Genomic DNA, 25,377 nt, shown 5'->3' on the forward strand with positions numbered 1-25,377 from the left:
GTTTTTGAGATGATTAGATGCACACTGTTTGTGCGGCACACATTTTATAGCGTTGCCTACTAAGAGTTGATTTTTAAGTGTCTGTACGCGTGTATTGATTGTATGTGAAAGTGAGTTTGCTGGAGAGCATCAGGGTGAAAGGGCTTCCCGGGGGCTGATGAGATGACACATGTGAGTGTTTATTACCGTGGAGCCAGCAGCGTGGAACGAGTCCCGAGTGGGCTGATGAGGTGAACTGCCAGGTTCCCCCTGTGGTTATAAGACAGCGTGAGTCTCGCCTGCACGTGTTCCATAGAGCTCACAAAGTCCTGCTGTCCAGAGCAGGCTTCTACAGATTTGCTGAAAATCAGGTGGTTTCTAATATCCCTGCGAAGCAGAAAGAATTGAAAATCATTGGGTGATCCAAAAATAGATATTTGGAAAAATGCTTGTAATCAAACAGCTCTTGGCCAGCATTGACTGCCACGGTAGGAAAAATTGCTTTATAAATGTCTTTGCTCTGTTAAACCCAAAAGAAGATATTTTGAAGAATGTAGGAAAGCAAACAGTTCTTGGGGAACTTTCGACTACTGTTGTCATTTTTCCTACTATGGCAGTCAATGGTGGCCATGAACTGTTTGGTTACAAGCATTCCTCTAACTATCTTTCTGTGTTCATCAGAACAAAGAAATGTATACAGTTAATGATGACAACATTTTTTGGGTGCAGTGTCCCTTTAAGGGCTCCTCAAGTTCTTAACATTAGCTAATGTACTAATGTCCTGCTTGTGCTGCATGACTTGTTTCACCGTCCTCACCTGGGCTCAGTAAGCATTTCAATGACACATTTGTGCTGCGGCCCCACGCTGCTCCAGTTTTGGGCCAATGTGACCATGGCGCTGGCATCCAGCAGACCATAGCCGTAAGAATGGCTCACTGCCACATAGAGAGAGAGAGAGAGAGAGAGAGAGAGGTCAAAGTGTCCACCAAACAAACAAATGCAGACATCCCATCTCTGATTTGACATTGAAATTGTCAATTACCTAATCGGCCCACACCATTGGTCCTCCAGTCATTAGTTATCAGGTGGGCGGGACGCGAAGTTCTCACAACCAGATGCTGCATATCTCTCCAGGTCAGGTTCATGCTACATGTGGCACAAAAAACAGAACTTTTATATGAATATTACACAGCGGCGGCTGCACATTTTTCATATTCAAATGATAATTCACACATAATTATTCTTTTGGATGTGACAGGATGTCTTTCTGAAAGACGCGTAATTAAAGCCTTTCTTTAATCCGAGTCATAGAAAATGGCAAATGGAGACGTTCCGTCCTGGGGGCCGTGCATCATTTTGTAATTACACGGGCGACGGGGCCTTTTTCAACTAAAGACCTGAAATTGTCCTTCCTGAAAAGGCAGCGATATCAGATTCAATTTATAACGGCGCTTCCATGCTTCACATCTTGAGTTTATTAGGTTCCTCATTGGCTGTTGCTTTACACGGCAGAAACAAGTGATTTGGGGACTCGTGCGCCCCACAGGCAGGGCTGAAAAGCCCCGTTATCGCTCAACAGCGTTCCAGGGCAGAACAGGTGTGGAATGGGGAATAATAAAGCACTGATGGTTCATACCTGAGCCATAAAAATAGACGTGGGGAGGCTTGGGGTATTGCGCTGTAAAACCTTCATGAACAGACCAACGTTCGTGTTGACATTGATAATTAAAACCTTCCCGCTTCACAATGCTTGAAAAACAACCGTTCGCATATTTTTAAAGGTGATTTATGAGGAATGTGATCCAATTCATACGCTTTGCATTTTTTTTTACCTCAATAAATGACTTAACGGGCAAATTCATAATGTCACGTGCACGATTTATTAACCTGGGGCCGCGGCACAGACAGATTTAGCTGCACCCGGTGATTAATAGGCGTTATACTATTTTAATGCCATGTTGGTGTACATGAGGAAACTCCTGGTGGAAAAAAGGGTGGAAACGGAGTTCTTCTTGCAGTGATGCCGGGGTACAATATAGCTTGCTTTTGCACGTTTTGGGGAAACTTGGCTGGGCACAGGCCCTTTTTATAATTCGGTGTTGTTTTCATACACAAACAAATGAAGAGTTTATTTGCAGAAAATCATGTTTTTATTGTGCATTCCAATTATTATCAATCAAACTGCAGGTAGGTAATTATAACTCAAAAAAACTAACTAACACCATAAACCTTGGTAAAAATATATTAAGAACGGACTTTTCTGTTTTTACAAATAAACTCTTTATGTACAAATCCTGTACATTTTCAGGAAAGTGAGAGTTACTCCCAACAATATTCCTGAACATAATGGTCTTAATATACAATTATTCATATGGCAAACGCTTTTATCCAAAGCGACTTACAAGTAGGAGAGCATATCAATATTTTGTCAATGTACATAAGTGTATACATTGGTTCACAAACTGGGGGCGGTTGTCCCTGGGGGTGCCCAAGATGGTTCGAGGGAGGACACGGGTTCTGTAGCATATTATGAAATTTGTCATAAGTTTTGTGCAATCAAACATCCTAAAAATAAGACCAAAAGGCAAAGTAATTGATTTTTACTTAATAATTTCATTTAAATACTAAATTTAAGATTATAAGTCTATTTTTAAGGGGGAGGGCACAAAGTGAAGCACTGTACACAAAGGGGGCCATACAACAAAAACTTTTGTGAACCACTGTATTACAATATTGATAGAAATATTGCAGGTTAAGAAATACAAAAACAAAACGTTTTCTTGCTAATAATTACAACAAAGTCAGAGAACATAATCTTTCACTGCAGCTTTCGAATCCTTCAACATTAATAAGGTATCGTGTTAGCCATAAGCGACTCCAGCAGAGGACCGTTCTTGATATAATATCTCCACGAGGGAACAAAGCCAGTGTTTTATTGAGAGATTATGAAGTGGTGTCCAATGTTGGTCTAATATCTTTTTACAGCAAGTATTCCTGCTGAAACTTTGCAATCTCTCATGGGAAAATGTGCATCATCACTCAACATTAAATAGCGGGATATCAGCACAAACCCAAGACTTACTGCTCCTATTTTCTTTTTATTGATCTTCACTAAGATTTTTCCTAAAAATGACATCCCATAGTGATATGTCTCTTCAAAAAGATCCATAAAAGAGATCTACATGTAGACAACAGCAGACATCTTGGTCGGTTCATGTGCTTTAGAAGCTACACAGCATGGGTGTCATACAGACATTTTATCGTTTTTCTTCAGATTTTTATAGATTGCTTAACACACTGCACACTATGAATTGTCAAAATGTTTAATTGTTGATGTGTTTAACTAAACAATAATACTGTCTAGTTTCAACGGACATGAGGTTGAGAACACATTACTGTGCAAACTTTTCCTTTAATTGATCATTACGACTCAAAGTTGTCTAGAGGTCTGCACACCTCTGTCTAATTTGACGAGAAATGCAGACTAGCATCCGTCACCCGTTCTCTGTCTCTCTGTATCTCTCCTCGCATCAGGGCGATGACGGGGGGCTGAAAATGATGTGTGTGAGGTAATGAAGTCTTACTGACGAGGTCGGATGATTGACAGAAGCGGTGGGGTGTGGAGAGTGTGTGTGTGTCCGTAGAGACAGGTGTCAATGTTGTCATCACTCACTTGGCCTCCAGAGCGAGAGCGATGATTCCGGCAGCCAGGGGAGCCGACGCGGACGTGCCCGTGTGTGAGTCCGTACACTTCTTCCTGAGGTCTGTCGTCACCTACCAACAGAAATGGACACAAAGATGGAGAGGTCAGATGTGTCAGAAAATACACTGGTTGTATCTATACACACACACACACACACACACAGACACGTAAATGTGTGGTTGGGGGGGCGCGTCCATCAGCCAAAGGCGCATGTCAAAGGGCTTGATGAGAACGAGTCTGAGAAAAGGAAGGAAAAACCAAATTCACTGCTGGCTCAGATGAAATGTGTGTATGCCGAGCAGACTTATAATAAGCTGGCACCCCCTAAGCATGAGGATTTGGGGTTTTAATCAGGGCGTATGAGACTCAGGGACGTGCCGGAGTGATTGACAACGGTCAGGATGAGAGAAGGTCCAGCCCGAGGCGACAGAACCATCACAGCGCACACAGGAGAGCACCTGTCACACACCCATACACACTAACACTCTTCCTCTTTGACTTTTATTTGTCGCTGTCACCGTCGCTCTGATACAAACACGTACCTGTGCGAAGATCCAACCCCACGCCACCCCTGCCACCGCAAATGCGTCCATTTTCAAATTGAATCTGTTATTGCCTTTGTCATTGTAATGGAACGGAGGTCTCGAACGAGAGAGGAGGGAGCTATCACAGTCAAGCGCGCTGAGAAATACTTGACATCAAACAAACAAACACTCTGAAGCCGTCCGTGCCGTCTCTGATGAGCTTCAAGGAGCTGGCACTGCGATCAACCTGCATGCGGAATCTCGCTTTCGCCAACAGGGCCGTATCGCAGTATCAAACAAAATACGGATAACTACCCACGGCAAGTTTTTTTCACTGATGTTCACTGAATCTACAGTGATGCTGCAAACAGAACCCGAGCTGAGAGTTTGCAGTCTGAATTGAATGTGGGTTGATTAAAAAAATGGTAATAAAAACAACCAAGGCAGCGTTTGCAGACCGTTATTACAAGGACACAAACTCAAAGGTTAATGATTTAAATAAGTCTAACAAATGATTTAGTATACATGTTTGTTTAGATATGCAAAGTCTGTTTTTCTGCAGCAATGTTCTATTTATAATATACCACCAGCATTGCAGCATGTGAAATTGAGCAACATTATGAATCTTGCATTGAGTTTAATGCGTTTTTAATCCATCATTAACTTTCCTAAAGATCAGGTGATTAAACTACTTTGCAATCCTCCCTCGTATCACTCACGTGTACAAACAGATGTTTAAAAATAGCAGACCCTCCCGAAGAACGAACTAACAGCAGATGCTCATCATCAAAGATGATCGTGATGTCTCTCGTGAAGGGCATCTAAAATCTCTTTTTGGCCCAAATAGCTGCCCTAATTGAATAAATATAACTTCTGCCTTGAAACCGAGGACAAGGGAAGACAGAGAAATCCTAGAAATCCTGATCTAAAGAATCTGCAATGCAGCATGTTTGGTATTCAAAAATCGCTGTCTCTGTGTCTTGCACCTTCGCTTGATCTCATTTATGTCTCTTTCCTCTCTCCTCTCTTTATTTCCGCTCTCCGAGGAAATGACCGGGACGGAAGCAGATGTGTATTGCTCGCAGCATCACCTATGATGGAAAAGTTTACAGACGTGATTCTTTGGCGTCCCGCAGGCACACCATTCACCGAGCTGTTTTTCAGTGAGCCCGCAGGAAATCATAGCGGCAGATGTGGAAATCATTTCATTGGCTGACACTTCAACTTCACAGCACGCTGACGGGCCGCCGCACCATCGCTCACTTGCCCGTGCGGTCGTCATATGGTCATTTAACCCATGCGGCAAATTTGGCAGCTACTGCTTGTTCGATTTGACATGAACAGCGCTTACGACTGGAAATGACTACTTTGTGGTTGTTTGTCTTCTTGCTGCTGGTGAGAAAAATACTACATTTCTTTTAATCTATTTTTGGTGCCATTAATGAGAATCAACAAAGTGTGTTTATGTCTGTGTTTGTTCAATGATAATGAAAGCTTTAGCAAGCATTTGCATATGTAACTGCATATGTGAGGCAAACAGATGAATAATCATATTATATAATGGGATAGTTCACCCAAAAATGAAAATTCTGTCATCATTTACGCAAACTCTTGTCTAGTCAAACCTGTTTTACTTTCTTTCGTCTGCAGAACACAAAAGAAGATATTTTGAAGAATGTTGGTCAATGTTGGTTTTGTGTCCAGACAATGGTAATGAATTGGAGCCGCCGTTGTTTGTTACCAACAACTTTCAAAATATCAGGTTTAAGTAAATGGTGACAGAACTTTCATTTTTGGGTGAACTATTCCTTTTTTAGAATTTTAGATTTAAGCTATAAAACCAAAACAAGCAAATGGAAAGTCTGGACTATAAGACAAAGCTGTATCGCACGCCTGACACTTAACAAACCCTACAGAAGTTGTGCGAATTTATCAAAAACCAAACATGTTTGTGTGCGGATGTGCCTTTAATAAACACGAAAAGGGAACTCGTATCTGCACATATGAATGTAAATACGTACAATCTGTTTCTCGTTGAGGTTTCCACTGCTGTAGGTGGTGGCGAGGGTGGATGAACAGGCCTCGCTGTACCACGGTACGTTACCGTACTGCGTGGTGCTGCTGATGGAGAGGGTGTAGATGCTGTTGGTGTATCCGTCGCAGTTGCAACTGTCTCTCTCACGGCCTCCGTTACCTGATGCCCACACAAAGATGGAGCCCAACCCGCCTCGACCCTTAGGCACACACAGTAAAACGGCGCATTTACTCAATAACAGTCACTTTAATGGAAATATATACATGTTAAAGAGCAAATTATCATGTTATCAATGTGTTCGTGCTTTCAGTCCCGATGTATTTAAAGGAAAAATTCATACAAACATGAAAATTCTGACATTATTTACGCACTGTCAAGTTGTTCAAAATCTGTGGAATTTTTGTGTTGTTCTAATGAACACAGAGAAAGATATTTGGACTAATGCTTGTGACCACACAGTTCATGTCCACCATTGACTACCGTATAGGACAAATTATTTTATAAATTTTGTCGTTCTGTTGATCACAAAAGAAGATATTTTGAAGAATGTAGGAAAGCAAACGGTTCTGGGGCACTTTTGACTACCATTGTCATTTTTCCCTACTATGGTAGTCAATGGTGGCCAAGAACTTAGTGAGTAAATGATTAAGGGTGAGTAAATGGTTTAAATTTTTGGTGAACAGCACTGGGTTGACAGTGTTAAATATGAAAAATGTGTTTTAATATTTTTTTGCTAAAACGGCAAGTAAATTGGAGCAAAACTACACATGTTCCTGTGAATTTCGTCTACGAGTATTTATCATTTAAACATCCGTGTAGCGTCCATTATTGTCCATGCTCGCGGACCTCATATATAATACAAAAGCCCACCAGGATCCGATTGAAGGAGCCGATTATGGCTGTCATGATTAATTTAAAACCGATACTGTGACCTCTGCATGTTGAAATCTGCTGTATTTTACGCTTTATTAAAATTGGTTGGACACCTGACAAAATGCCACTTTTCCTTTTCTCATAAATCAGTCTCCTCTCTCGCTGCAGTGAAGCAAGTCTGCAGAATTTGATTAAAGTTTCGTTCTATCTTCTGCCTTCCATATGGCCAATATTCACGGCTGACTGACTCAGGATTATTGTGCCCATGAAATGGTTTGTTTGTTTGTTTGGTAGCGTTGCCGCAATCTGGGTCGCAATTCTAGAAATGATAAAATCGCAAAAGAGGTGCGCAGAAAACGACCAAGATGGACTCACGCTGCTGGGACAGATGTTTATGTGAAGTGTCATTTGACAAACCTGCTCGAGGGAGAAATCACTTTAACATGCTATTAAAATGATCACTGACTCAATTCCACATGTCATGCATCAATCACACCAAGAAAACAATGAATTCATTCGGATAACATTTTGATAACATAGACAATACATTAAGGGCACGTTTACAGTAAAAAAGCGGTGTAATAAGATATTTTGCATGTCAAACACGGAACTCTTCTCTCTACGTGTCGAATCGGATAATAGTTTCTAAAGCTTGAGGGCGAGAGCAGGTGATTTGGATATAATTCCATTAAAGATATTTCCCAAAATTACTCATCGAGGATTATCTGAGCTTTGCAAACGTCTGTTTTAAATGGCTGTCAGAATTTTCGCTGCTTTGGCGTTCTGTATGAGGTCACCGAGTTGGGGAAGATTGCGAGCATATGGTTTGAAACACTCGATGGCACTTAAACACACGTGGGAGCTGATTAACATTTATAAAAGAAAGCTGAATAAATAGAATATTGAAACGAGTAAATAAGATGGGTGTAGAGAGAATTTGATTTCATGTTGTGTGCTCATGCAAAACTCATCACCTCAATGCTAAAATGACGCCAGGGTGATGACATACGGTTGCTAAGATGTCACATCAAAAGATCCCCAACTTTCTCAGATACTGCGATATGCAGAAAAGGCTCCTTCACTACAAATCTCACGAAATAGTATGCCTGACTGCTTCGAAAAGTAATAGCCCACCTCTCCTCAACAAGCCGTATAATTTAGGGTATCATTCACGTAGCATAAAACTCTTGGTGTGAGATGAGTATTCAAATGCCTCACGCTACATATAAAGAATATTAATAGCGCTGCTTGCCTTACAAAACATCACTAAAACATAAAGAACGACTCTAAAAGAGAATAAGAGAACGAATGTTCTAGGAACAAGACAGCCTAATGCTCACATCACAGAACGAAAAACTCATTTTTGCATTCAGTGTGCGACGTGTGTGTCTGAGCGCCGAAACTCTATCAAGGTAAAAAACTGACAAGGGATAGACGCGTGTGTGTGCCACACAAGAAAGATTACCATATCAAAAAAGTAAACAGTAAACAAATGCTTATCTCTCCCAAGATCTCAACAATCTCAATAAAAGAAATCTCTGTTGCGAGACCTTTTGCACCTACATTGGCTGCCAAGGCACCATACTAACAATCACAGAACTTCATATGTGACGCATATAAACCCCTAGATAGGCATCGTAGAGTTGTGCACGAATTAAACAAGACGCTCAAATGACATTTCAATAGAATGATCAACGACACAACACGTTAATGAGCAGTAACATCTTTTATTCTTTTCATTTTGTATAAATCAGAATAGTTTAGAATTGTTTGACATCATTTTTTGTATTGAAAGAATGAATGACTATTAAACGAATGAATATTCCTACTTGACCCCTCTCTTCCACCGACCACACAGTGGTGGCTAAAACAAGAGCGTAGGCAAAACAAGCTAAGTTTGGAACAGCCCTCGCATCATGAGGACTCAAAATGCAGCCTACATAGGCAGCCCACTAGGATTTCGATCAGAGAAAGAGTTTTCTAATACTCCAAGTGAACTTTCTTCTCAGTTCTCTCTCGTTAAACAAACGCATTTAAATAGGCCATGACATGTACAGCTCACGACGTCCAGTCCTGTTCCACTTGCAGAGGTGCTTATCAGAGCTGACAGCGACTGTGGCACGTTTAGCCGATCTGAAACCTGCCTGGATGACCTGACGGAAGTGCCAGACTCACCTCGGTGACCCCCTGCAGGAACGCTTCTTTGGCCAGCTTGGCAGGGCCGTCCACCGTCTTCCCATCGTCCTCGGGGCCCCAGCTGGCGCTGTAAATGTGGATGTGCTGGGAGTTCAGGCTGAGAGATTGAGCCTCTACAACATCTGTTACCTCTCCATCCAACATCCGCACACCTGCGCGGAAGACAGAAAGAGAGACAGAAAGCGTGTGTGGGTGTTAATGAAGATTTCAGAGAAAATGTGGGATGTGGGAGAAACATTGTCTGTTAAAGTGATTGATTTATTTAAAGAGAAGGCAAACGCAAACGAGATAGGAAAATAAATTCAAGTAGGAATAAACTATGACTCACTTCCTGGACAAAACAAAATGCTAATTGGACTTCATCTGGCTAGTCAAAATCCAGGCTATGCAAAATCAGGAGTTATTGCTTGCCGTTTTATTTAAGTGTCTAGTTTGAACATGGTGTGAAATAGAGCAGAGATGCAATTAGTAAGAATGATTCAGTGGCCATTTTTGTTTGATTAATAATTCCAGGGACAGGATTCATAGTCAAATCACCCACACACAGAAACAAACACACACACACACACACACACACACACTCACAAGCCAGTGGCCAATTAGATCAGCAACATCTGCTGTCTCGTGTTCTTCACACATACACACACACACACACAAGGACAAAATTATATTTTACTACAAAAATACACACACAATAACAGATATCACAAGTGGGCGCCGACTTGCCCTCTGCCTTAATCACTATAATTTACGGAAAAAAATATGTCTCTAAAAAGACAGGATTAAAATAAAAGATGGGCAATTTGTTTTTTGCTGTCTCGCCAGAACGCTACAATGTGTCCGGAATACCAAAGATAGTATTTGATAAAACCCAGAGAGAAAATTCACTTTAATGAATTAGTTTTATAATTAAACGATGAAGCGTTTCAGATTAGCACCCATTAGATGTACAAGACAGGAAATGACATAAGAGTTTCATGACTGACTGCTTTGAATGACCTTATTACCATATGCAAATTCCCATGTGCCAATCATCCCTTCAACTCACCTCCGATTTTGGCATCGTGGGCCACGCCCACTCCACAGACGCCATTGTTTGCCGCAGCCGCTACCTCTCCGGCGCAACGGGTCCCGTGCCTGGAGAGACAAGAGAAGAGACAGACATGTTGGTGTGATGGCTTGCTAAGCCTTTGTGCTCCGGCGCACGGTGTGCCTTTGCCCGATTCAAATCCAGTTCACATTCAGTTCAACTTGATTCAAATTCAGTCCACGTTCGCACAGACAAAGTCTCGGAGGTGAGACGCTGTGCTGTCACCACAATTGAGGGGTAACTCAAACACAGATGCACAATCCTTACCCTACAATTAAAAACTCATTAGAGCCTCGCCGGAAACTACGATAAATAAACAAACACCTAAGCCTCTCGAGTCGGCTTGTCACACGTGTGTCTGAACGTTCTGACGACACCGCAGGCGGATCTCAAAAGCTCTGCTGTGGAGATAAGCGTCACCGCCTAAAGAAAGGGCAGCTGGGTTTGGGCTTTGTATCTGCACCGCAAGAGCAGTTCCCTCCATTCAGTGGCATCCTATTGGAGCTCATTGTTTCCTTTTGACAAAGCGGAGAAGAGGAACGTAGAGAACCGAGAAGAGGACTGGAGATCAAGGCAGCGGGGCATTTTTAACAGTTGTCATTACGTGTACCGTTCCACACAAACATAGAAGCTTATTAAACTGAATTACACATAAACATAACTCACGGCCGAATGAAAAACCCTCAGTTTTATGGTCTCCACAGCTGTCATTCACAGGAAACACAAATCAGATATATACAGAGACCTACACAATGTGAGAAATGACAATGGCTTTTCCACAGCTCTGCGTTATCATGACACCATTGCAACATTTTTCAATGTTGTGACTCAGCCGTAGTGCTTGTAAGCCCTTGTAAGTTTTCAAGTAAAAATAAAAAATGGCTACATTGTGATAAATCAATACACACAGTACGACCTACAGAACATAGAAGGTAAGGAATGGTTCATTGGAAAAGACAATCGCTGAGGAATATACAGTATATGATATTTTTCAGCCTTTTGGTGATATTAATTATTTATAAATGCGCCTTGACGTGTATAAGAATAGAAGAATCAGCTGGAGGAAATGAACGTGACCAAACTTAAAAGAAACAAGCAATTTTGTCCTCACTGTTTTAACTACTTTAAGAGAAAATGTGATTGTTAATATAACTTATTGCAGTAGTTCAATGATTATTCATGATTAGTTGCGATTAATCGCAACCAGAATAAAGTTTATATATACATAATATATGTCTGTGCATATTCATTCTGTACACATACATGTATATATTTAAGAAAAATACACTGTAAAACTACAGCAACTTTCTGTAGAATTATTTACTTCTTAGTAATACTTTCCTATTAGTACGGTTTTCAATTACTTTAACCAAAATTATAACACCCTCGACTTTTGAGATTCATAATGAGCAAGAAGAGACTGACATTAGCACAGCAACACTGCAAAAAATGACATTCTTCCTAAGCATTTTTGAATCGTTTTCTACTAAAAATATTTGAAACTTCTTAAATAACGATTCATTCACATGACAAGAAAAGTGACCAAAGATATTTACTCTTGGTTTATGAAAGAAAAATACATAAATTTGGTAAGTTTATACTTAGAACAAAGTTGTACATTAAATCTACATGGCAAACCTGCTGTGAAATTACAGCAAAGTTTTACAGTGTGTATATATATATATATGAATACCCTATGCATAATTTAAATTATATATAAATAGATACATTTAAATATTTCCTTAATGTATGTATGCATGTATGTATATGTGTTTATAAATACACTGTACACAGACATACAGTATAATGTAAACACAAACTTTATTCTGGATGCGATCTATCCTTGAACAGCCATATTTTGCAGTAATATAAAATATACAAAAGCCACAAAGGGGCTTCAGTAAACCTTTGCGAGTGATGACGCAAGTGAATTGTTAAACAATTTCAAAATCTTGTCGCATTCTTAAATCTCACGTAGCCAACAAAAGCGTCTGATTAAAGCTTTGTGTGCGCTGTATTTCATCAACCTTACAAATCCGTGTCTGCTTACCGAGCAAACACCTGACATACAAAAACACTTTCGTCCTTCAATGGGACCTATTAAGTGTCAGCGCTTCCGAAACGCACCCAATTACGCCTGAATTTATTTCTCGCCGCAGTCTTTTCTCCAAGGCATATGGAGTTACACACATTCCCTGGATTTTTCTTCTCTCGCTATATAGCGAAGAAAAGCTGCGTATACCATTCTGATACATTCATTAGAGCCTATTAAGCATCAAGATGAGATTGAAATCAAAGCTATTTAATGTTAACAAAGCCCTTTAGCCAGTTAACCTGCCTAGAAGTTGGTATGATTTTACATAATTCAGCAAGCGTGTGTAACCCCATTTTTACAGGTTTTGGTATACATGGCCAGAGTTGAATCGCAACAAATTCCTTTCAAGCTTTGCATGTAAACCCGTCATTTGCAATAAAACATCATTTTCCACATTCGTCTTGTGGGAGGTGACGGTTATCATGACAAATGGCCGGGAACACCCTCATGAATAAACAATGCAGCTTTTATATCTGCTCATTTTGCAGTCATTTACAGCTCCAGACACAATCTACTGAAGAAGGTAATCTCTACATTCAGTACAGAGAGCTTTTATGCGCATTCATTTATATTTACATATACTGGTTTCAATAGCCTTCAGCGCACTGTGAGAGCACCTTATATCATACAGGCGATTAATCAAAAAATGATTATTTTTGTCAACTACTAACAACATTTCTCTCAAATTTCAAATAAAAACATTGTTTCTAGTTGCATTTATGTCCGGAAAGTGAATTCTGTATCAGATTTTATCACAGTTTTCATGTGAATTGTCATGCTGTCAATTTTTCACATTGCTTTATGGATGACTTTATGTCACTCCTGAGGTTTGATTTTGTTGAAATTCGGAAGTCAATGGACTGCAATGGCCACAATACATCTAGAAATTCTGATTAAATGAAAATTTGTAATGGTCTCTTCATCTATTAGTCTTTTAATGAAGGATAAAAATCAATGCTCATAAAGACTACTTAAGATGTTTTATATCTAAACTCATCCCCTTTATTCCACTGCTTTGTTAATAAATTCACAGCCTTCCACAACACATTTTACCTTGCACTTACAGAGCCAAGCCAATGCTCCCATTATTATGTGTAATCTACAAATATCAATATCCAAGACTTGTTGTGTGCAATAAATGATTATAGCTATTTGGCCTATTTATTCGTGAAATATCTCTCCATCACCCATGCGGTGACTTTCTGTGAAAAGTCGCAGATGGCACTACTCACATTGGCACACAAAGTGATTTAAACTGTCTGTTTAATCTTGTTAGTATACGTAATGTTAAAACAGTTGCCTGCCATAAGAGGTTGGACGGGTATGGCTTCATTTGCATATTCCCATCTCTGACTTTCAAAGAAACCCACATGCCGTCAGAAAGACAGATCATTGGCCGTCTCCTGAACTCAGGGGCTTAATGGCTATCATTATGGAGTGTTGGCACAGTTGAGCGTAAGGTCAGTTCGCACAGTGAATCTTAAAAGAAGCTATAGGACCGCATCGCAAGCTTTCTCTCCGAACGTAAACAGACGCCTTGACAAAAAAATGAAGTGCCGTTCTTTCAGAAAGCAGAAAACAGATCAAGGTCGGCCTTCTGGCAACCACTCTGACATAAAAGCCATCAAGCTATCATTTGCTCATAAGTGTGGACAGTACAGCCTGTGCCTGTCAGTAAGGAAAAGTTATTGTTTGTTCTCGAAAAGTTGTGGGATTGCAGATTCTTGCATCTGACTCTTTTACAAATCACATTGGTTCAGAGCTATTTGAATATTAAAGATAAACAACATGAATAAATTATAGGGATGTATATATTCATAAAATTTAGAGATTAGAGAAAGAAAGTCAAGTCTAAAATAAAACATTGATTAATCAAATTAAATAATTTAAGAATTCTTCCCACATTTATGGAGAATAAAAGTATTAATGAATGCGGCACATGCATGACTAAAATGACTAACTGGGAGTAACCAGCATGTTTTTACTCTTTCGGCACCCTGACCAGATCAAATTTTTATCTATATAAATGTGAAACCTTATTCCGGAGGATTAGTTCTACCTGGCTTGCAGAGAAAGCTGTTTTCCCCACAGAAATGCTGCGTTCAACTCATTTACCTTTCACAGTTCAGCGAGGTACAAAAGCACTGATACTGAACGAGGTCTCCATATTTTTAAAGTGCCAAGAGTCACAATAAAGCAGACAGGTTGTTGTACCTGACGCAAACCCAAAAATGATGTGGAAAAGAGTGCTAATGGATGCTGCAAAACAATCCTCGTCTTTCCTTAAATAAATGAAATATGCTTGAGTCACGGATAACACATCAATGCCAAACAGACCCAAAGTCATGACACACCTACAATTCATTCATACTGCTTCACTGAGGTTTCCATTCACACTAATAGATGCATACATATTCATTGGAAATTGTTCAATAGAAATGAAGCTGTGACCGTCACTTTTCGCACAAGGTTTATGTTAAAAAAGCAATGGCAAATGCTTTTTAAAAACGCACGTCTGCCTACACTAAGCTGCTGTGTGTGTTCACCTTCATGCACACTGATTTCAGTTCATTACTTATATAAGTTTACACAACCTTTATGTTCCCGTCATGACCTTTTCAGCATGACGCTGGTAATTATCCTTACCAATATTCATATTTGTGATATCTGAATGTTTACACAACTCTGCTTAACACGCACACACACTGTATAATCAAATATAACATAAAAATCGGCTGCTTTAGTCTCCAACTAAAATTGTTCAAGGACTTTCTCTTACACATCATTTCACCATATATCAAGATGAATACAAATTCATGCACTGTAAAACTCTTTCATTCACCTCTTTCAACTTAAAACTTTAGTTCAAAAGCATAAAACTTCAAAAGCTTGAACTTAAAGATATAGTCTCAGTTTCTCAGAAAGGCATAAGGCTAGTTCCAGACTAAAATGAAGTTTGAGCTGTCTTAGCTGAAAATAACTTGCCCTGACATATCTTAAAATATGTTCGTGCCATTGTTTTGTCTCAAGATGCCCATCGGTAATGTTGTTTTCTATGACATTTAAAAAAAAAGCGACTTAAATAGTCTATAGTCCTAGCTTAGTCTAAACCTTGTCTATGAAACCGGGCCCGGGTGTATGAAATTAAGCGCCATCTAGCGGTGAGGTTGCAAATTGCAACCAATGGCTCACTCCCCCTCCCATTTCAAAGCACTACGGTAGCTACACAGGACTAAGATGTCGTCAGGTTATCACTTCTTTGGCGAAGGAGATAACGTATTCACGAAATGCGCTCCGTAGATCATTTTTTTTGTTTAGGGCTACTGTAAAAACAACACGGCGAATTCCATGCAAGGTGTATGTAGATAGAAATAGCTCATTCTAAGGTCATAAAAACATAACACTTCATTATGTAAGGTCTTTATACACACCTTTGAACACATAGTTATGTGTATTTTATAGCATTTATGTCAAGATTCTGAGTAATGGAAAAACGTGTAAGATGACTTATTGAGAACATTGTTTCTTTTGCTCTCCATTACAATGTTGTGATCCCTAAATTAATTTGGAGCATTCAAAATGAAGTTTGCTTTATTTGCACTTCATTTTTATGTATCATGACTATAATTCCTATCTAGCCAGAATTTTAAAACAGAAGCGCGTCTGTTCTGAGAAGAACAACCAGCGTGTTGGACAGGATTACACTTTATCTTCTTCTCTTCCTGTCCCACATCTATTTAGGTGCAAAATTACTAGCAATCTTTTCCAGCCTTCCCTGTGGAGACCACAACAATCTGTCCAAGCCCACCAGGGAGAAACAGAGTAGAGAGTGAAAATTAACTCAACACAAGTTTTTTCTTCCACCCGAGCCTGCAACAATCATACGATTTTGAAACCGGAGGCGAAACGGAGGAGACGTGTTCTAATTCTGTCCATCTCCTTGTTTTTCAGCCCTCTATTCGTCTTGTTTTATGATCTCTTCAATTCTCTTATTCATCCATTTATTCATCCTACTCAAAGGCATAGGGTGCCCTTGAAAACTAACGATGAGTCTGTACAGTACAATGTTAGAGTAGAGTAATGGAATCCGTCCATGTGTTGTGGAAAAGAGTCTGATCTTTATGCCTCCCTTCAATAGGCTTGGATTAAGAAGCGCTCTAAAAGGGATTAGTGCATTTTCCGGCCAGCTAAACCCAACCCTCGGGCACAGCCTCGGTAAGCCACATGTCCTGGATGAGAAAGAGGGAGATGGAAAAGGGAGAGTGATAGAGAGACAGAATCCCAGATAATGGAATGAGAAATAAGGTATACGGAAGTCATGATGAAACCTCCGCCAACTCTTTGACGTGTCTGCGAAAGAAACCGTGACGCATTCCAGAACTCACAACCCGAAAACCCTGTCACGGTTCTGACTCCAGCTTCAATTGCTCTGGCTGGCGTGGGGCGGTGTACGGTAGGGCAGATTTCCAGCCTTTCTGATGGGGTTCCAGAGGTCCGATTCTGGTGGAAAAGAAAGCTGTCAGGTTCGGGTCACGTGAGGTGGGGTTGAGTGGAGAGGCAGCCGCGTTATTTACAGGTCTGACTGACAGCCACCTAACGCAATCCATCCATCACCTGCGCTTTTAGAATTAAAGTGAGAAAGAGAGCGAAGGACTTTAAAAGTCTTGTTTATTGACTCCATAAAGCCAACCGGACGTGGTTATTTATGCACAAAACAAAGACTGGAGTCTTCGAGGTGACATCCACCCAATATCAATAATTCAACACTTTGAACAGAAAATTCCCATTTATTTTCTCCATAGAAAAGATTTTTTTTAACCTTTTAATACAGACAACTGTAAGCTTTAAGAGACTGATGGTATATGTTTCCGTAAAAGCCAGACCCCCCCCCCAATTTATATATGCTTTTTTCCAAAGAATATGAGTTTATATTTCATCTTGATCAATGGTTTGATTACGATTTAAAACATTTTTTTTGTTATGTCAATGGAGAAAATGTCTAAGAAAATAGAAAAAACGTTTCAGTGTCTATTTGCTTGCTAGGGCATAGCTTGGAGGTTGCTAAGGTGTTGTGGGTGGTTGCTACGGAGTCACAAAGCTCACCGAAATCTTTATAATACTGTGATCCTACAGCTCAGGTGCCTCCATCGATTTAAAGTGACAGACTTTTATCATTTATTTAACCATCCACCAGTTGAAAAACCTTAAAGGGATGGTTCACCCAAAAATGAAAATTCAGTCATCATTTACTTACTATCTTGTCCTGTCAAACCTGTATTTATTTTCCTTTCTATGGTAGTCAATGGGGGATGAGATCTGTTTGGTTAATGACATTCTTTCAAATAACTTTCTTTGTGTTCAGCAAAACAAAGAAACAACCTGAGGGTAAGTGAATGATGACAAAATTTTCATTGAACAATCCCTTTAAGGCTTATCAAACAAAACAACATCGTCCTCAACAAAACAGCATGATTTCAGGTAACATTAAAGCCCATTGCAGGATGCAAAACAACTCATGCTATGCACTGGTAATTATCCAACTAAAGCCCACCAAAAGCAAATTTGCCTCTCACTTATCGCAACTACAACGCAAAGACAGAGAGACAGAGACAAACAGAGATGCAGAGAGAAAGACCATTATTGTCCTTCCAGCTTTCAATCTATGGGATACCAAGCCATTTCTGCTACCTCTATTTGAATTTGAATAGGCACTTTATGTCCAATTGTCATTTGCAGAGAGTGGCGTATAAACGAATCAGACCCGGTGAAATTAGTTAAAAAGCCTTGTTTCCGTGTTTTCTCAGGTGTATTCAACTGTTGTTATCTGCTGTTCTCCTCGACCCTCTTCAGTCGCAGAATAAATATCTAAGATTAGCACAAACGAAACTGGGCTTTAAGATCACTTGCACTGCCTGTATGGACTGCTTCAAAAACATGTAAGCAGCATTTGCAGTTATTAGAGATTATGAAGGACATGTGAAAAACCTTGAAAGTAAACAAAACGTTGTGAAATCCCCAACAAAACAGAAAACTGTCTCTCTCTTTCTGTGTTTGCTTCTGTCTTTCTCTGTAGATCTATTTTCGAATTGTTTCCCGGTGCAAAGCTCTGTAAATATTTTGAAGAACTGCAGCTGTCTCGGATCAGAGCGTCATTTTTAGCACCTGGAGGATTTCCTGCAGGAAAGAAAAACGCCAATGAGATGCTTCATGTCTCAATTCTCTTCTCCAGATACCAGTAAGATTCAATGCATGGTAACTTGCTGGAATCTCCTGCTTTTCAGATTATTTCTGACAGTATACCCAAGTCTGCAAAGTCAGAGATCTAAACAATGCAATTCAATTGTATAACTCTATAAATTCATTACAGTACAAGCCAATAACTTTGATATGTTTATATCGTATAAGCATGTGAGACAAACATCAAAGCATCACAAGACTCTCAAGCAGTCCGTCTGAGCCTGATAAAAAAAGTGAGAACATCTCTTTAATACGATAAGATTTAAGACTGTAGAAACACAATGCTTTTCTAAAAAAAGGGTAGACAACCCCTCATCCTGAACAATAAAAAGCCTCTGAAACTGACAGGTACTCTTACTCAACCACCAATACATGTCAATACATAAGCTACACACAAAAAAATGTGTTTTGTGATCCGAAGATGTTAACTCTAACCTGCCAACACTGGTGCCATCTCCCATTTAATCACAAGGAAAATATTTGATAACTCAGCCACGCGCTTCGCTCGATATCCACGGTGCTTATTCATCTTAAAATCAGATTTTACAGAGGACTCCGAAAATCAATTTGCTTTTAATAAAACACCAAAATCTCTCCGCTGCCTATTTATGAACACCACCCATAATTTCGTTGCAGATCCATAAAGTTTGTCGCTCTTTGCTCCACTACCATACATAAGCAAGTACTCCCTCCTCAATTCAGTTTTCTTATACCGCCTCACCATTTGTGACTATTGACACAGACATGCATTTTACCTCTCATTTCACGGACTCAAACCGATTCAATTCAGGATAATGGTCTTGACAGTAGATGTGCAGCACTTTCTGTTCGCTGGGTTGCCGAGGTGTGGCAGACCCGACGGCGATGGATTTCCCCGCTCTTTTTCACATTCAGCTGATTGATCTTAATATGCATTTGTCTGGGTGCCAGGAGGGTTCCGAATGCTTGTTAGGCTTCGCTGTTGCCGCAGAATGGCAGTTACACTTTAAGCAGTTGCTGTGGGTTTTATCAGGAGTGAAGACTGTAACTTCCACATGTCAGTAGAAGAGGCGCTTAGGCAAGATTGGTGGTGTTAACAGATTCGTTAAAGAAGATTTCCTTCCGTAACTTTGTAAGCTGCACTGTCCTGAGATTGAAGACTTCCTCCTGCATCCTTCTGCACACTGGAATCAAAACCAGGAAAGAAAGCCGTTCTGGCTTGAGGCGCAGGGTGAGACAGATTTGAGGTAAATCCCTCCAACAATCTATCACCGTAGCAATGGGCTTCTGGGATTTTCAGACTGAAAGGGAAGGGGGAAATTGTCCTGGCATTGAAAAGAAAGGAACCGTTCTCCCTCCATTACACCCGACCTTATAACGCTTAATGCAATCAGAGAAAGGCCACAAATAGATGAGGGTCTATCAAAGAGAACAAGCAAAAATCCAGATGTCTTCGGTGGGGTGAATTTAATCACAGCTGATTCAAGAAGAGAGAGGAGAAGAAGCAAAACAAGAAAAATACAGCTTGTAGATTGTCAATTTCGGAAATATCTAAATAAACCAGCGCACAACGGGCCTTCAAAAATCCTCTTCAGACATAATGGTGCTAAAAATGCTGTGTAGACTGGAAGACACAGATAGAGAAAGGAAGGGAGGGGCACTGATCGGCTAATTTCTACCGCACTGCCATAGGCGATTACCGCAACATGATGGTATGACAGTTAAAACTAAGAGAAAGAGCGATACAGACGGAATAAAACAGTGGGAGGAAGCTCTCTCTTGGGGAAACCGACAGCACGTAGGAACACCGTGCAGTTATGAGATTTTCTATAAAATGCATTTTTCATGAGAGTATTTAGGAGCCGTTAGCGCACATCTCTGAGCGGCAGGTGCTCGCCAGACTGCATTAAACCACGGAACGACGCAGCTCCAAACCACTTTATTCTCCTAACAAAACACTAAGCGTCGCAGTTACCGTCAGTACATCACAGCTTAAATCTGTTAGCTAAAGAGGGGAGAAGCTATGTCAAAACCTAGCGAACTTCCTAGGCAGACTTTACATTTTACCCATTGTAGTTGGTTTAAAGGTTTATCGAGAAACAGATGTCGGCTCTCGTGCTTGTCTACCTGCAAGAACCTCTAAAATATTTACAATCAAAGAGCTTCTGCAATGTGACATTTTATTGCAGCCCAACAAATCTGGCAACCCCGCTGTGGATGTGGTGATTGGATTGGAGATGGAAAGAGATTGTTACCTGTTGTCATTCAGCTGTGTGTATCTGGGCTGAGGGTCTGGATCTCTGTCATTCACATCATAACTGGCATCTGGATCCTTGAAATAAAACAGAGAAAAGGAAGGGCTGTATTTTGACACTCGACATTCCGTTTCTCTTGCGTTGCTTGAATGCACAATGCGTTTCAAAACCTAGTGAGCTGTCTACCCAGACAGAATTTTCATAGATGTAGTCGATGTATGGAGTCCATCTCTGTCAGAGGAACACTATTAGTTCTTACTATTAAATATATCTAGATTTATAATTATGGCATTATCATTGGACCATTGGTCAAAGCAGTCCAATAGAGATTTATTGTTGTAGATAGCTCACGTAGTTTGTGGCGAGATCGGGGTGATCCTTCTCGATGCCGTCATCCAGAATGGTCACGACAACTCCTCTTCCTGTAAATCCCTGAGCCCAGGCCTCCCTCACATTCAGGTCTCCACGACTGGGATTGAGCTGCAAGGTAAAATACATTTTACTAGACATATTTCACATTCAGTTTCACAGCCAAGCCGTGAAGAAAAATTCTGGAAAGAGAGAAAATTATTCCTCAGTGCTTTTATAAAGAGACACCCCCTTCAGCAAGAAAAAGGCAAATGTTGGACTTGGGAAAGCTCTTGTGTGTGGCACAGAAGCGCAGGACAGGGGACGCTGTGTAAAACATGAAGCCCCCGAGGTGTTTTGATGGGGTAAGTTAACCAAGTCACACACAATTTGACCAAGACTTCCCAATAGGGGAAGACCACCTGCAGAACTACACACACACACAATGATATTTTACCCTTGTCACAAAGGAAGATCCAGCCACAGGAGCTAAAGCAAATGAAAGATGACCGTTCACACAATGGCCCACACATTTTTCTCTCCTAAATTGGAGCATGTCGGCAGGACCATCCCAAATAGGTGTTATCCTCTTTACCCAACAGCTATTCCCTCAACAACAAAACTATTTCTCACTTCTCTTTCAATGTGTTTTTCTTCTGGCGTTTCATTCCCTCACGCTTTCCTTTATATCGCCATCTGCCATAACGCCACATCTACTTTCGACTAAACTTAGGACATAATATGTAAATGCGGAAATTGGGTGGAGAAACACAATGAAGAACTTTAATTTGCACGTCTTTGGATAACTGGCCCTTTTACAACCTTCACTCCCCTGACAAAAAACCCACACATAAAAATAAACCGACAGAATCGAATCCCTCGTCTTTCTGTGCCGCTTCTCCAGTGTAAACAACTTAAAAAGCATTCATTCCCTTGTCAACAATAATACAACCTCCATTCTTCACTATGAAAACACCAAGTATGTGTGTGCGTGTCTGATGTTTAACACAGCAAGACACACAGACGTGGCTTGAAAGAGGCGTCGGACAAGATGAAACTTTAACGGATTAGTATGCTAATGCGCCACGACAGCTCTCGCGTTTGTGTTGTCGTTTACGGCCCACGAAAACTCATTCAGTTCACATATTAATATGTTTTGAACTTGAAGCTCGACAGCTGAATACAGAAACGAGCTTTATAGCAGCTACACCCAAACAAACACACTCATCCGTGTTAATGTTCACATACACAACTACACATAATTCAATTATTTATGCTTCTTTTAATAAAAAATGAAAGTCATTCTCGAAGCAATTACTTCTTTTTTTATACACATTAAGACCAGAAAGATGTTCAAAAAGTAAACAGGGTAGATTTTTTATTCAACGTTGCCTTGCACTTAAAAGCTGTTTAAACAGGACTCATGTCAGTATGGGGATTTAGTGAAGGAAACTATCTAAGAACCTTCACAGATCAAGCGCAGATGGCTTCCCGCTGTAAAAGCACTTAATACACTTTACATTCATAACAACTGCAAAATAAACAAACACAGATGCTGTTCACGTACCAGGTACCACTGCTGAGGGAATTTCGGATCTGTGGGTTCGATATGAATGTCTCTCTTGTGTCGTCGCTTGGCAATCTGCTGCTCGGCCCAAATCACCTAAAAAAACATAAATCACACAAATACACACATTAGAGGAAATAACAAACACAATATTTCATAAGTTAAACATTTGCATTTCAGTAAACTGATCTCCATCTTTATCTTCTGTATTGAACGGGCATGTATGTTATTACTGCATAGCTTATTTTCACACTAAAAATACTCAAATTTCACAGGGATCTGCACAGTTTAATTCAATCTGCTCTGTTATTGCACTTCACTTCGTTCTATGAGTGTGTTTCTGCATGTTTGACTCTGCGTGTGCACATTTCCGTGCATGCATTTCTTTGGTGTTAAATAAAAATAAAATCACAAATTTGATTGTTTAATTTCATTCCCAGTTGTGTCTCTTTTCAACAATGATATTTAATGGAGTACTTGTCTCCTGTTTCAATTTCGCCTTAGTAATCTCATTTCCTGAAGAGTTTAACGATAAATTGCGATTAATCACATACAGAATAAAAGTTTTTGTTTACATAATAAATGTCTGCGTGCTGTGCATATATTTCCTAAATTTATATACATGTGTGCGTCTGTGTTTATAAATCAAAATTTATTATGTACAGTACATAGACATATATTATGTAAACACAACCTTTAATTCTGGATGCGATTAATCATTTGAAAGCCCTAGTTTGTGCTCCTGTTTGCTTAAATCAAGTTTTACAATTAGATATTTACAAATATAGGCCTCCAGGGCACCACACAGATTTTATTACAGAATTTGTCTCTTTGTTCCAAGGTTAACGCAGGATGCAGTTCATTCCCAGACCTGATGGCAGAGCTGAGAATGGGAAGCGGTGACCTGACAAGAGCTGAGATGATAGAGCTGGATAAAGGACGCGGCGACTTGACATGATTTCACTACAAAATTTCAAAAGTTATTAGATTATATATTAGATTATTAGATTATTAATTAGATCTTAAATCTATAATTTACCTTATTAGTAAATTTATTTATTTTTTACTTAGCCTTGTTGTGCAAGCACTGTTGAGCTTGTGCAGAGGCAGCAGCTTTTGCCAGAGGGGAACTGGAATCCCCTGGTTGGGCCTGGGTTCTCCTGAGGGTTTTTTTCTCGATTGGAGTTTTGGGTTCCTCGCCACCGTTTGTATACTGTTTTGCACTATTTGCCTGGCCGGGGGGGCTGTTTTAAAATTCAGAAGTTTTACATAATTAATAATGCTTATGGGAATTTATAGTCCATTTAATATTTGACCCGTGGTTCTCTCTGCTTTATCTCAAATGTGTGCTTTCACTGTGCGTGTGTGCGAGTGTGTCTGCGTGTGTGTGTCGATATGTGTAAGTATGTATGCATATTCTGTGTGTGGAGGTGTATGTTTGTCTTTTGTGTTTTTGACTTTTTCTTGTTTTTACAGGTGTATGACTTTAGTTGTTTTACTTGTAGTCGATGTGTCTTATGTACAGCTGCTTTGTAACAATGAAAATTGTAAAAAGTGCTATATAAATAAAGTTAAGTTGAGTAGATCTCAATAATCTCATCATTTCTAATCAAATGTTTCATTATTCTATTTTTTATCATCCACAGGAATTAAAGGAGATGCAACTGTGATAAAGTGTGTAAAACCTCACTTAAAACACAGATAAGTCTATTCAACTATACAAGATCGGAGTTTGTATCTTTATGAAATGTATTAAAGAAAGCAAGACACAGCACAACCATTAGCATTCACACTAACCTAGAGGTATTCGAAAGCACGGGGTAAAATCTAATCGGGTGGAGATGTATAGACATCTCAAATGCATTCCCTGCAAAACAATTGTTTCTAATGAACTCAAAGGTCCATGGGGCTCCTGCTTCATACAGGGATCATTTTTCACTTCATGGGGGACAAACAGAGGGCCTACAGATGATCTTGTTCTCATTATCTTACCTCTCCCTTCCTGCTCATTCCTTTTGCCTTAAAATTCACAAACAAGCCAGTTCTGAAAGCCTCCCAAAGACAACCCTCAGTTCACGGTTAAAGAAAACCTCATTCTAACAGTTTAGAAGCGCCAGAACATCAGGTGTTTCAGCGCAAAGCCATGTTTACATAATTACATGTGACTGGAGGTTGTAATTTACACGTTTTTTTCCATTTCGGTGCTTGTAGGTAGAAAACCATCTCTTGGTGGTTAATGGATGGGTGGGTGGGTTGGTGGTAATATGAGAAGTGAAATGCTGTGTCTGCTTGTTTTTTTATAAAGTGTCAACATATTCTTCCATGACTAAATTATCACATAAATTAGATGTCACCTTTATGAGCCCACAGCATGCAAAACAGGGCACAACATATGGTGCAACTTAAAAAATAAATGCTTGATGTGCCTGCTTGTTATTAAGCAAATCCAAAGTTTTTTTGAAAATGGTTCTTGGGAATGTGGTCTACACAATCCCC

General features: G+C 39.9%; 1 protein-coding gene across 2 annotated transcripts in view; it reads right to left on the reverse strand.

The window, feature by feature from the left end:
• Window positions 1–25,377, reverse strand: part of furinb (furin (paired basic amino acid cleaving enzyme) b) — a 58,302-nt gene that overhangs the window by 2,813 nt on the left and 30,112 nt on the right. For both annotated transcript variants that reach the window (XM_056740452.1, XM_056740451.1), the window contains exons 4-13: window positions 22,882–22,977; window positions 21,318–21,446; window positions 20,967–21,043; window positions 10,359–10,447; window positions 9,290–9,462; window positions 6,228–6,440; window positions 3,653–3,753; window positions 1,022–1,125; window positions 797–914; window positions 187–366 (exon numbers count right to left, since the gene is read on the reverse strand). In XM_056740452.1, the coding sequence (XP_056596430.1) occupies window positions 187–366; window positions 797–914; window positions 1,022–1,125; window positions 3,653–3,753; window positions 6,228–6,440; window positions 9,290–9,462; window positions 10,359–10,447; window positions 20,967–21,043; window positions 21,318–21,446; window positions 22,882–22,977 (1,280 nt within the window). The remainder of the gene's footprint in view (window positions 1–186; window positions 367–796; window positions 915–1,021; window positions 1,126–3,652; window positions 3,754–6,227; window positions 6,441–9,289; window positions 9,463–10,358; window positions 10,448–20,966; window positions 21,044–21,317; window positions 21,447–22,881; window positions 22,978–25,377) is intronic.

The sequence above is a fragment of the Triplophysa dalaica genome, chromosome 24 (genome assembly GCF_015846415.1).
Source record: "Triplophysa dalaica isolate WHDGS20190420 chromosome 24, ASM1584641v1, whole genome shotgun sequence".
NCBI lineage: Eukaryota > Metazoa > Chordata > Actinopteri > Cypriniformes > Nemacheilidae > Triplophysa > Triplophysa dalaica.